Consider the following 14,243-nt stretch of genomic DNA (forward strand, 5'->3'; position numbering starts at 1 on the left):
GCTCTGTAAACAGACGAAGCCAATAATGTATTAACAGTACCAACTGAGAGAAAGTATGGTTAACTGAGGTTACTAAAAAGAAAAAGCAATTCAAATCAATTGGCAATCTACAAAAAGAGTTAAAGATTTTAAAAGCTATTATTAAAATTGCTATATTGGTCTACTATGCTATATTATATGTGTGTACATATTGTATGTCCACATGGGGAAATTTTATTAAGAGTTTTATTTTAAATGGCTTATAGATAAGATTGTCCATAAATTTAAGCTGCTAAAATCAATCAAAGATACATTTTAATTTGTTGGACCTGAATCTGTGTATCATATGTTTTAGACTTGTTGGTAGAAAGAAACTAAAAACATTTTAGATGGTTGTGCTTAAGTTTACTGGCTAAACAAACTACACCATGTTAGATATTTAAGAGGTGTTTTCAAATACATGATTCTTAAAATTTATAGAAGGCATTGGACCTTCTGGTAAATGTTTTCTTAAGTTGTTATCTAATGGTTGAAACGGTTTGCTAAGTATTCATGTGATATTGCTATTGTCAGCAAGCGATCTAGGACTTGCTCCCTCATTTCTCTATTCTAAGCCCAACTTGTTCTTTCATTTCTCTATTCTCTTCAAGGTAGGAAACTAATTCTATTATGAAGGAATCTGTAGGATGCACAATTTAATCTTTAGACCTTATAAAAGAGATGGCTAACATTTTTCTGCAATAGCATAGCCAAAATAAGAACTTAAATAATAATCTCATAGCTAGATTCACTTTGCCATCAGCGAAGTTTACAGTAAGTAGAAAAAACCTCCCTTTCAGACCAAAGGGAAAGAAAGTTTTAAAGTGAGAATATAATTTTCCTCATGGGCATTGTCTACCTTAGAAAAACTACTACAGAACATGCCTGTGACTATAGACTTGTAGTTCAGGCCACCGAAGATTAGAGATGGGAAACGGGCACTCCCTTGACTTGCATCCTCTGGTCTGCTTTAACACAAACCAGGAGGAAAAGAAAGCTCGGCATCAGAAGCAATGGGTGGCAGGCCTATTAATGGCTGATCTGTACAGTGATCTGCCCTCAAGCAGACCCAACAGGCCAGTCCACTGCAGTGGCTTTCAATGTGGTAAGCCTGGGCTTCAGCAGAAGTCAGCTTGTGAAGAGCCCTGGCAGCTCTGCCAAGAGTTGGATCACTGGAAATGGACCTGCCCTGGAGTCGAAGGATGCCCAGGTCAGAGCCACAGATCTTATTGGCTCTAAGCTGAAAAGCCCTTCACTCAGCCCAACTTCCAAAGTGATCACTGCAGCTGAGGGGATGGTCAAGTAGGGTCAGCAACATTGCAGGCAGAACTGTAAATTTCTTGTTAGAGATGCCCCCTGCCTTTACCTGGCCAGCTCTCCTCCCAGGCCAGCCAAGTAATGAAAGTCAACAGAGTGCCTTCCCCTAGGAGGTTCACACCTCCCTTAGGATATACCCCATGTGAAGAGATAGATAGGTCTGGGCCTCTGAATTTACAAGGCCTAAAGCCCACCAGATTATTATCAAGCCCCTTCTATCAGGTTCTATTTGCCTCTCAATCAGAAAAATTACTTGTAGCTTAGACAGCACCTTTCTTAGCTCCTCTAATAATGACTCTGTCCTTTGTTCTAGGCCCTGTCTAGTGCACTTGGGCCTCATTCCTTTGTAATCATAACCTCTACTCTACCACCAATGGCTCTACTCCCAACATGTGTGTACTGATGATCCTCTTCCCCACTTAATGCTGTATAATTGTTCAAACCTGGTAAATGCCACTCTTAGGATCATTGGTTACTATCCTCACCCTGTCTTTTATGACCTTGTCTAAATATGATCAGAGTCGGCAAACTTGGAAGGCTTCCATAGCCTTGGCAACTCATGACGACAGCCTAGGATGGTTACTGGCGCCATAAACTAGAGTGTCAATTTGTTGGGTCAACAACAGGAGCCTCTGTGCACTTGCTCCTCATGTGGGATCTCTGTCCTTAATGTGCTGTACATTGTGATTTAATGCTATAACTAGTACTCAAACAGTATGTTTCACTTTGTGTTTCTATGTGGGTGCAAACTGTTGAAATCTTTATACTAAATTGATCTTCTGTATATAAAGAGAATTGAAAATGAATCTTGATGCAAGTGGAAGGGGAGAGGGAGCGGGAGAGGGGAGGGTTGCGGGTGGGAGGGAAGTTATGGGGGGGGGAAGCCATTGTAATCCATAAGCTGTACACTGGAAATTTATATTCATTAAATAAAAGTTAAAAAAAATATATTAAAAAAAAATTACACTCCCATCACACATTCATTGTTATAATATTTACCCAATAACCACAAGTTAGCCAGGTGGTAGTGTGGGTGTAGCATTCTATAGGAGTTCAGAGAACTGGCTTTGAAGTCAAAGGGATCTAAAACAGAATCCCAACAAAGTTTAAAGATCCAAACTTAAATTGTTACAAAAAATACCTATCTCATCCTATCTTGTAGAGTTACTCTAAGAAATACTAAATAAGAAGAAAACATTTCTAAAGGCTTGGCATAGAGGTTAGAACTCAGAAAAAATTATAACCAACAATAAATATGAGAAAGGAATGCAAACTGCAGCCAATAATGAATCCAATGTTTGACAAAAACTGAATTTCTTGCAAAATTAGCCATTTACCATTTACTGGTCCTATTGTCTGGACATAAAATATTCCTATTACAAAGCTGATATATTCTAGGGCCATGTCCACTATCATACTGTGATTTAGAAAGTGTCTTACCTTCATTTGACAGATCACTTCCACTGGAACTCCAAGTTATGTCAGTAAGCCCACTGGTTCTCTTAGGTGTGGCAGTTTCTAATAAAGAAAATACATAAGTGTGTCAACCACTATGGTTATTTATCAAACGGAGATTTTAAAATATTACTTGCCCAAATGTACAAAACTCTGGCAATACTGAAATCAATGTCATATGTCAAATCTTCTGGCCTAGGGGCCGGTGCCATGGTGCAGTGGGTTAATCCTCCACCTGCGACGCCGGCATTCCATATGGGCTCTGGTTCGAGTCCCAGCTGCTCCTCTTCTAATCCAGCTCTTTGCTATGGCCTGGGAAAGCAGTAGAAGATGGCCCAAGTACTTGGGCCCCTGTACCCACATGGGAGATCAGGAAGAAGCACCTGGCTCCTGGCTTCGGATCAGCACAGCTCCAGCCGTTGTGGCCATTTGGGGAGTGAACCAATGGAAGGAAGACCTTTCTCTCTGTCTTTCCTCTCACTGTCTGTAACTCTACATCTCAAATAAATAAATATTAAAAAAAAAAAACTTCTTGTATAAAGTTTTAAGGATAACCTCATGAGGATTCTTTGAATTAAGGCAATATTACAAGAAAAAAATAGAATTGGCAGGCTCTCATTTAGCTCTCAATACCATCGAACTTAAAGCTGCTGCCATCAATTTAGTACTTAAGTACACGTTTGAACAAGGTATTTTATATTTTTCTTTTGAACTCACTTACTATAATAACACAGTGAGGCACACACAACTACACCCATTTCTGTGTCACAAAAATTGAAGTTCAGGGTATTTAGTTTGTTTTCCCAAGATTATACTCAGGACACACCAAGACCTCTGAAATTCAAGTTCCCACTGTTCTTACTTGCCCACAGCAGCAGATCTAGCAGCCTACCTGATATTCACCCTCTCTCTTCTTTATTATTAATAAATACCAATTTCATCTGGGTAACAACATACCTCTATAAAAAATTTCTGATTTCACTCCCTGTCTTTACTGGAAGTGACCCCATGTAACAGGTTCGAGAGGCATTCTTTTCCAAAGGAAACGCAATGCTCACTTGGAGAAAATCTTCAGCACCTACACTCCTACCATAGATTCAGCCTGGAGAATTTAGCTACCACATCACAGCCATGAAGACCAAGCCCACATTATGACTGTACAACTTGGAAAAAAGACTGGCCTTCTGTCAGTCTTCTCGCAGGAGATACATTCAATCTCATTTGTTCAGACACTAGGGGGAAATAAGAGTTTGCTACCATTTGTAGCTGGAAAGCCTTCCCTAATGAATTCACCAAAAACTTCATAACCTGAATCAGTACAGTTCTTATGTAACACAGTTCGTAAGCTTACATTTCCAAGCCATATCTCCTTTTAAACCCTGGGGTAATGAGTCTGGGCTCTTGGATAGAAATAAAGGACACACAGAAAAAGCTTTTATCCATAAGGACAGGAAAAATGGGGCATATGGTGACAAAGACAGAGGTAAGAGGTCTCAAAAATACCCTTTTACACTGTTGTAATTGTTTTAACCATGAATACATAGTCTATCCAAACCTTGCTAGTAATTTTTAAAAGAAAGGAAAACCAATCAAAAATAGCTATATTAGTCTGTACCTTCTGTGTCAAGAAATCATCAAAGTGATATTACCTTCCTTGGGTCTAGGGGATAACTCAGGATACTTTTCTGTAATGGTCTTCTTTTCAGCTGTCAACAATGACTGCAGGCAAAATAAGAATAATGATGGAATTTACGTGACAAGAGCAAAAAATCTGATTTTCAAAATAATCCAAATCATAAATTGCACCCTCCTTTAACACATTCTTGTTTTCCTTTACTCATATGCACCAATTTAAGGATTATTAAGGCACATACTCCTTATATACTTATAAATTTTTTATATTTTCAAGAATCTAAACAGAGTAGACTGATACATATTTCACGTTAATATTCAATGTTAATAACTTCATTTATACAACACTGACTACCTAGAAGGTCTTAATTACTGTACCCAAATTATCTTGAGAGTTTATGACAGCAATTCTCTATGAGGACTGTACATTGCCACATAGACAAAAATAACAGTAGATCGCTACTAAAAATATTGTGACTATCCTTGTTTATAGGCCTTTCTACTGCTGAGAAACAGTTTTTTTGCTTTTTTGGTTTTTTTTTTTTTTTTGCCCCTTATAATATTTGTTGAACTCTTTACTTACTGTAGGGTTAATTTTATGAATATAAAAGAAACTGAAAACAGATTTCTTTGTAAAAATTAAAGAGTGGGAATATGAGAGAAAGGAGGAAGAATGATGGGAGTGCAAGCAGGAAGGAGGGTAGGGTGGGAAGAATCACTATGTTCCTAAATTTCTATATGTGAAATGCATGAAGTTTGTACGCCTTAAATAAATTTACAAAGAAAAGGAAGAATATTCCAGGTCCAGCACAATGGTGTAGCAAGTAAAAGCCACCACCTACAGTGCTAGCATCATATATGGGTGTGGGTTCAAGTTCTGGCTGCTCCACTTCAAAATTAGCTCCCTGCTAATGTGCCTAGGAGAGCAACAGAGGATGGCTCAAGTCCTTGGGTCCTTGTACCCACATGAAAGATCTGGAAGAAGCTCCAGGCTCCTAGCTTTGGAATGGCCCAGCTCCAGCCATTTGGGGAGTGTACCAATGGATGACAGAACTCTCACTCTCTCTTTCTGCCTCTCCCTCTCTGTAACTCTGCCTTCCAAATAAATAAATAAATTTGAAAAAAAAAAAAAAAACACGCAGAATAATCCAGAATAATCTGGTCATTTCATCAATATAGTTCTTGTGAAGACTAGCGTGCACAAAATGGCTTCAACTTCTGAGAACATTCTCGAATGTAATCTCAGTTACAAATAAGCAGAAAGGTTCTACATGACATAAAGCAGTAATGCTGACCTGCCACAATTGTTAAAGGAATTCAAGGAATGAGGGGAGGGAATTATGCATCAATTACAGTGTCACTGAAAGAAAATAAAGAAGGGAATCCCAAAGAAATGTAATTGCAATGGCCTAAATGTGTAGGAATCCAGGATTTCTTTTTCAGTATGTCAGGGACATTATTTCAACAACTACTTTACCGGAGTTCCAGAAGTATCCTGAAATCCTTCTCCACACCTGCGCCATGATTCCAAGAGGGAGACAGCTGCTGCTCCAGTCCTGATACCCGCTCCTCTGCACTGCAGTGGCCCATCTCCTGGGAAGGATGGATACTCTATACCCCGATTCTTCTTTCTCTGAGGTGATTTTTAAGAGGAAAAAAAAAAAAAAACTAAGTCAATTTCATTAAATAGACGTGAAAATGACAGCAGACAATTTGGAAATCCAGTAATAGCAGCAAAGGCACCATTTTTGTAACTGAATCTTCACATAAAGATAGAGCACCTGGATCAACAAAACCAAAAGCATGTAGACAGCACCTGCAAGTAGTCAACAAACTCCAAAATCAAGCAGGTCAGTACAAACTATCAACCTTGTGAAGTCTCACACAATAACAAGATCTGCAAGGAAGGAAGCTGAGGGGAGCCAGGGGGGAAAGCCGGCCCTGAGATCCTAGCCATCCAGGGCTCACAGGGAAGCAGAGCAGACCTCAGCCTGAGAACCCCACCTGCACCAGGTGACATTACCATCCTAAGGAGACAAGACAGGCTAGGGGCAGCTTGGGATACTCTAAACTGGTCAGGGTCCCATGCTGAGGAGATAGTGCTGGGAGTAGAATCCACTCAGGAATACATGGACAACAGAAATAAAGAAAAGGTCCCGATGGAGCAGTGTGACTGAGCAGAGCCAGGTAGTATCTACATATAAACAAGTGGCCATGTTTTTGCAAACAGCAAGGAAAAAAACAGCAACAATAAGGTATACAAGCTACCCTACGTCTGTTATCCTTCTCAAATTCAGGAAAAGATGACATTAAAATAAATACAGGGGATGGGCATTTGGCACAGAGGTTAAACAACCAGTTGGGAAAACCATCCCATATCGGCCCAGAGTGCCCGTGTTCCACCCTTGGCTCCAATTCCAACACCAGCTTCTTGATAATGCACAGGTTATGGCTCAAGCAGTGGGGTCTGTACCACCCACGTGGGAGAATTGAATTGAGTCCCAGATCCTGAAGGAGAAAACCATAACAATAAAACAGAACAAATACTAAACACTACAGTTCAAAAACATTTTCCTTAGCCCACATCTGGCTTTTTGCCCAGGCTGTCATTTCAACTTCCCTCAATCTCACTATGATGTATCCCTCAGAAATCCCCCCTCTGGGATACCTTCTGTACTACCTTAGCCTTAGTGGCTTTCTTTGACACATTCACTTGGAAATAAGACACAAATTAACTTTCAATAGCACCACCCCTGTTATCTTGTAAAATGTTGCTTTCCTCTGTTGTCTTCTTCCTCCTGAAATCAGGATTTCATGTATAACGTATGTTCTACATGCGGCAAGTTCTAAAAGTTCTAGCTTCCAGAACTTCCTGGTTTACTCATTGATACGTAAGTAATTTTAGCATTTGTGGAATAAAGTTAGAGGCAACATAAATAATCACTCTAACTATATAGGCCCACATCTACGCTATCTCAGGCCCACATCTATGCTATCTCCATGCTACCTTTTCCTCTCAGGGAAGAGTTTCAGGAAAGGGCATAACCATTCCAATGCTTCAAAGTGTTCAGCTGAAAAACTCTGAAGGGTCTAACAGCTTAAATGTATTTAAAATTGTTCTTTTGCTCTCAGAGAAAATAAGAAACAGCTGTCATATTTTATATAACTTTCATGTAATTTCAAAATGAAGATTATTATATCCTAAGTAGTAAATCCTGAAATATGCAATTCTGCTTGGATTTACAATAGGATAATTACCTAATTTGGGGACCATCAAATACCTAGGCAATGTTCAAACAACCCGGACTACTTCAATACAGCTCAACTAAAAGATTTTGATACTAGGATCCTGCATCTGTTAACTTGGCTCTCCGTTTTCAGTCTTCTCAACAATCTGGAGCTTTTTAATGTAACAATGTCAGAAATTTGGTGATCTGTTTTATTTTCATCACTTGAAAGGAAAAGTGGCAGAAATATTTTCCGCTGTACCTGCACTCCAGATCAGGATGCCATTAGTTGGACGCTTCTTTTTCGCCATGAAATGAAAAATCCCTATGGTACAAAAACTGCCCATACCAAGCTTGCTACAATCACCCTGCAATCACCCTGCAAACCCCACTCTCACTCAATCCAGGGTTTTAAAAGTCAAAAATGAATGGAAACTGCTAATATATCACAATCATGGTCCAGTTTTATTCATCATTTTCCACTCAAAAGTGAACAATGGGGGCCAGTGTTATGGTGCAGCAGGTTAAGCTGCTGCTTGCAATGTCAGCATCCTGTATCAGAGGGCTGGTTCAAGTCCTAGCTGCTCCAATTCTTTTTTTTTTTGACAGGCAGAGTGGACAGTGAGAGACAGAGAGAAAGGTCTTCCTTTGCCGTTGGTTCACCCTCCAATGGCCGCCGCGGTAGGCGCACTGCGCTGATCCGATGGCAGGAGCCAGGTGCTTATCCTGGTCTCCCATGGGGTGCAGGGCCCAAGCACTTGGGCCATCCTCCACTGCACTCCCTGGCCACAGCAGAGAGCTGGCCTGGAAGAGGGGCAACCGGGACAGGATCGGTGCCCCGACCGGGACTAGAACCTGGTGTGCTGGCGCCGCAAGGCGGAGGATTAGCCTAGTGAGCCGCGGCGCCGGCTAGCTGCTCCAATTCTGATCTAACTTCCTGCTAACGCAACCAGGAAGGCAGCGGAAAATGGCCCAAGTTGCTGAACCTGCCACCCACATGAGACCTGGATGGAGTTCCTGACTCCTAGCTTTGGTCTGGCCCAACTCTAGGTGTTGTGGCCATTTGGGGAGTGAATCAGCAGGTGAAAGACCTCTGTCTCTGTCTCTGTCTCTCCTTCTCTCTCTGTTGCTCTGCCTTTCAAATAAATAAATCTTTTTTTTTTTTTAAACTGAATAATGAATTCATCTTGGTTCTTTCCCATTCCTGATTCCCCACTGTTAGTTGATGCACAGCAACCTATGAACTGAGTCTATGACTTAATCCATACAAAGATTATACTAGCTAGAACATCATCAAAATCTCTTCAAAGGTCACAGATTCAAATATTTGTTCTCACTTCCTCTAAGTTATCTGACCAAATCTATGCTAGTGGTTCACTGCTAACCTCAGAGGAGGGAAGCATGAAGAAAACACAGCAGTCCTTAACTTAAAAGCAATCAGTTAAAAAAAAAAATGATGGTGAACCGGTCTTTCAATTAAATCTTTCCCCTAATTACAAGTCACTTGAAACATAGTCTGTAATCACATGCTGCTAAAGTGTAACCAGCTCCAATGAAAGTAAGCACGATGATTCGTATTATTCTCTGGGCACTTGGAAGGTGCCAGACACTGTAGCAAACATATCATACACATTATCTCATCCAGGTCCTATACATTACATTATAATGTAATGAGTACGATTAATCCCATTTTGTAGACAAATTAAGAAGAGACCATGTAATGCCACATATCTATAAATGGCTACCAAAAGATCCAAACCCAGGTTGGCCTAAACCAAGGGCCTTATCCTTAATATGGCTACAGTTTTATACAAATGAAAAAGACACCCCTTTCCATGTCCTTTTAGTTCAATCTATCAGAAAACTGCCATTAACGGATTGATGTTGCTAGGAAACACTGTGGAACAGTATCACAACAAACATGCAAGTCTAATAGGTGCTCATCACTAATGAGGCTCCATAAGGCACAGAAGTTCTCAATCTATACAACAAAAGGCACCTGCTCTCATACTGAAAGCAAATGGAATTTCAGTATTTTTTACTAGTCAGTTATTTTTAGATTTATTTATTTTTTCTTGAAAGTCAGAGTTACACACAGAGAGAGAGAGAGAGAGAGAGAGAGAGAGAGAGAGAAAGAGAGAGAGACAGGTCTTTGATCCTCTGGTTCACTCCCCAGTTGGCCACAACAGCCAGAGCTGTGCTGATCCGAAGCCAGGAGCCAGGAGCTTCTTCCCACACGGGTGTAGGGGCCCAAGGACTTGGATCATCTTCTACGGCTTTCCCAGGCCATAGCAGAGAGCTGGATAGGAAGTGGAGCAGCTGGGACTCGAACCAGCGACCATATGGGATGCTGGCACTGCAGGCAGCGGCTTTATCCACTACGCCACAGCACCAGACCCTAGTCAGCTATTTCAAAATGGAAGACATGGAGATGCCTCAGAAATCTGAAAGTTGATCTACAAATGACCCAGCTATTCCAATTTGGGATTTACCCAAACAAAGTGATATCATCATATGAAAAAGTTATCTGTACCCCTACCTTTATTGCAATTGAATTCACAATAGCTAACATATAGAATCAACACAGATGTCCATCAACTGATGCCTGGATAAAGAAAACATGGTATATACACAATATGGTATATATACACACTTGGCCATAAAAAAGAATGAAATCCTGTCTTTTGCAACAAAATAGATGCAACTGGAAACCATTATGCTAAATGAAATAAGCCAGTCTCAAAAAGACAAATATCATATTTTCTTTGATATATGGCAGTTAATATAGAATACAAAAATATATATACAGGAACAAAACATATATCTTGTGATATTATTGTTGCTTTTAGCTCTTGTTTATACTCCTGTGGAACTGTGGTCTTCCTACTTCTTATTTTCTATTTATTATTTATAAATATCTATTTAAAAAGAAGAATTATGGGGGGTCGGGGGAGGAACATGTGAAATCTTCCATCTATTCCATCCACTGGTTCAATCCCCAAATGGCTGCAAAGGCCAGGGGCTGGGCCAGACTGCAACCAGGAACCAGGAACTTCATCATTGTCTCCCATATGGGTGCAGAAGCTGAGGGACTTGGGCCACCCTTTACTGCTTTCCCAGGCACATTAGCAGAGAATTGGATCAGAAGTGGAGCATATGGGACCCCAGTGTTGCAGGTGTCAGCTCAACCAATGATGCCACAATGCTAGCCCTGTCTTCCTACTTTTTAATTGTTGAATATTATGGCTAGTGGTGAATTAAGACTGTGATTATACATAGGGTTGAAATCACATTTTCACAAAAATTAATGAAAATATGGGAGGGAAGGAGAGATATTAGGATGGAGAGGGAGGGTGAGAAGTACAGTTATCTTCTTAGAACTGTACCTATGAAATAGGAGAAATCTGTTCTCTTTGTATTAATAAAAAGAGTTCATGGACAATGGAATTCAAACATAAGTTTACCTTGAGGCAAAAATTTTTGAAATCCATGCATTCATAATATTAAAAACTAATTTCAGCAAACTAGAACTTGCAATAGCTTAGACACAGGAAACAAAAAGATACATGATAAGCCCTGCCCACAATAAATCGACACAATTACTAGATGTCAACACACATACACATAAATACACAAAAAAAGGTACAAGAGTAATAAGAGAAATCAATGGGAGGATACATAGGCAGTATATACAACATGAAAATGTAATTCTAAAAATCACTTTAATTTCTCTCGGTAAAGTCTCACAGTAGCCCTGTGAGTTGAATAGGGCAAGAATCACATATTCACTTCAAAATGGGGAAAGTCTAAAATTAAGTCAAGAACTTCCAGCAATGCAAAGGAGTCTAGTGAAGGAAACACCTGCTACATTGCATTCAGAAAACACTGTGTGTGCTGTTTTAAACTACCCACCTACATGAGGATAGCAGCTCACACTTCTGGTGCAGGTTGCTACTTCCAGGGGGAATCAATATGTGTTTCATTCTCAAAGAGCTGTGGTTGTCCGTTTGGACCTGTCTTGTAACTCCCTGAAGAACTGGAGCGTGGGTCTGCCTTTCTTTCAGAAAACTTGAGCCATCCCAGAGCTGGGGAAGTTCTTATGTAGCATTTACTCAACACATCTATAAGAGCAAGTATGGGTCACAGCAGCGTAGACCAATGGACAACAGTCAGGACAAGAGATACACAGAATAAAGTATGATAAAAGGAACGAACTGGGAAAGAAGATATGAGGGTAAACAAAAGCCTATAAAAGTTCCTTTATATACAAAGGAATAAAAAGGCCACAGGAATGACCTAGAAAACTCATAGAAGACTTAAGAATATCCAAAGCACTCAACTCTGGCTGACGTTAAGGATCCATGCAAGCAAGAAGTCAAAGTTAAGATATAGTTACAAACATCTTGGCTACGTGTGAAAAACACACCTTTACACAGAGCCAATCTGCAAATGGGGAGGGTATTTTTTTTCCCTTTAGATTTTTTTCCCTCAACCTTTCTGTCTTTGCTTTTTTTCTTTCTTTTCTTCCTTTCTTCTTTCCTTCCCTCCCCTCCTTTCTTTTTTTCTGTCTTCAGGCATTTCAAAAAATTCTATCAACACACTAATTGATCACTAAGTTAAAGGACCACAGATGTCAGTGGCAATATAGAAAATGCAGATTTCAAAATATAGTTCAGGAAGGTCACTAAAATATCACACTACAAACAGCAACAGCAAACCTCATGGAAATGGAGAATATCATTTCCAGAGTTGTCACACTGTAATAACCGAATTCGGTTTTCAATATAATTTTTGAAGACATGCAAAGAAATAGGATAATACAGCCCATATACAGGAGAAAATCCAGATACCAATCTTTACAAAGATATTAAATAAAAGATATTAAATATACTCAAAGAATTAAAGAAAACCACATGCAAAGGACTACAAACTAGGAAGCGGGAATGGCAATTTGCAAAATAAGCTATCAATAAAGAGAGAAATTATAAAAATGAGCCACATATAAATTCTAGAGGAAAATTCACTGACAGGTTTGACAGCAGATTCAAAGAAAGAATCAGTGGATTTGGAGACAGATTCAACTGAGATTATCTCTCTTAAGGAAGCAGACAGGAAAAGGAGTGAAGAGAAATAAACAGAACTTGAGACCCACATAACACCAAGTACACCAACATAACAAAAGTGCTAGACCAAAAAGAGAGAAGGAGCAGGAAGATATATGAAGAAACGGCTGACAACTTCCCAAATCTGATAAAAGAAATTAACATACATATGCAAAAAGCTCAATAAAAACTAACCAAAATAAAACACAAAAAGATCCACACTAAGAAAGACTGCCCAAGACAGATTCTTGAAAGGAGCAAGAGAGAAGTGACTTGTCACATGAAAGGGATACTCATTAAAGGCTGACAACAGGTTTCTGATCAGAAACTATGGAGGCCAGTAAGCAGTGAGATAACTTGCATGTGAAGTGTTTGGAAGAAAAAGGTGCACCATGAATTCTATATTGAATAAAACTATCCTGAAGGAATAAAACAGAAGTTAAGAAATGCCTGGATAAACAAAAGCTGACTGTTATATATTAATGTTAGCAGTCGCAAAACACACCGAACACTGGAGTAAGAGAAAGGGTGTATTGGGGAAAACCCAACAGACCCGAGTGAAGGGGCAGTGAAGGAAAAAGAGAGAAAGAGAATATAAGAGAGAAACAGAGAGGAGAGGAGCTACCAAGGAGAGAAGAGAGCAGAGAGGAGCCGAGAGAGAGAGAGAGAGAGAGAGAGAGAGAGAGAGAGAGAGAGAGCGCCAAGAGACCAGAGGAGGAGGCTAGAGAGAGGAACCGAGAAGAGTCAAGAGAGCAAGTGTTCAGGAACAGGCCCTTTTAAAACTTTGCCTGAGGGTGGGCAGGGAAGCAGGAACTGCGAATCCCATTAGGATGGGGGTGGAGCCTGGCTCAGGTAGCTGGGCCATGCGGCCACCTGGCTAAAACTGCGCCAGTTTCCTAACACTGACCAAGTCCAAAAGTAGCCCCTACAAGAAATGCTAAAGGAACTTTATCAGGATGAAATGAATAGCAATTAGATAACATAAAGCAATACACATAAAAAAAGAATGACAAATATATGAATATAAATATAAAAGCCAGCAATATTACAATTATCAGTTTATAAGTCCTTCTTCCTCATGTTATTTAAAAGGCAAATGCATAAAACAACAATTACATCTCTATGATAATGCGTTCATGATGCATAAAGGTGAAAATATAAAAATTAAAGATTTGGAGCTCTACAAGGTCAGAATTTTTGCATGTTACTTCAGTTAAGTTGGTATTAATTCAAACTATGTTATTATAAATTGTAAAAGCCAGGGAAACAACTAAGAGGAAAAAAACTAAAAGAGAAAAAGAAAAAGAAACAAGGAATCAAAACAGCACACTAGAGAATAAAATTTCACACAAAAAAGAGAGTAACGGGCCGGCACCGTGGCTCACTAGGCTAATCCTCCACCTTGCGGCGCCGGCACACCGGGTTCTAGTCCCGGTCAGGGCGCCGGTTCTGTCCCGGCTGCCCCTCTTCCAGGCTAGCTCTCTGCTGTGGC

The 14,243-nt window shown here is 39.9% G+C and overlaps 1 protein-coding gene across 2 annotated transcripts in view; it reads right to left on the minus strand.

Moving 5' to 3' along the window:
* SPIDR (scaffold protein involved in DNA repair) overlaps positions 1–14,243 on the minus strand; it is a 455,986-nt gene that overhangs the window by 431,420 nt on the left and 10,323 nt on the right. For both annotated transcript variants that reach the window (XM_062188521.1, XM_062188522.1), the window contains 3 exons: positions 5,900–6,055; positions 4,440–4,509; positions 2,776–2,853 (listed from right to left, as the gene is read on the minus strand). In XM_062188521.1, coding sequence (XP_062044505.1) covers positions 2,776–2,853; positions 4,440–4,509; positions 5,900–6,055 — 304 coding nt within the window. The remainder of the gene's footprint in view (positions 1–2,775; positions 2,854–4,439; positions 4,510–5,899; positions 6,056–14,243) is intronic.

This window comes from Lepus europaeus, chromosome 4 (genome assembly GCF_033115175.1).
Source record: "Lepus europaeus isolate LE1 chromosome 4, mLepTim1.pri, whole genome shotgun sequence".
Classification (NCBI taxonomy): Eukaryota; Metazoa; Chordata; class Mammalia; order Lagomorpha; family Leporidae; genus Lepus; species Lepus europaeus.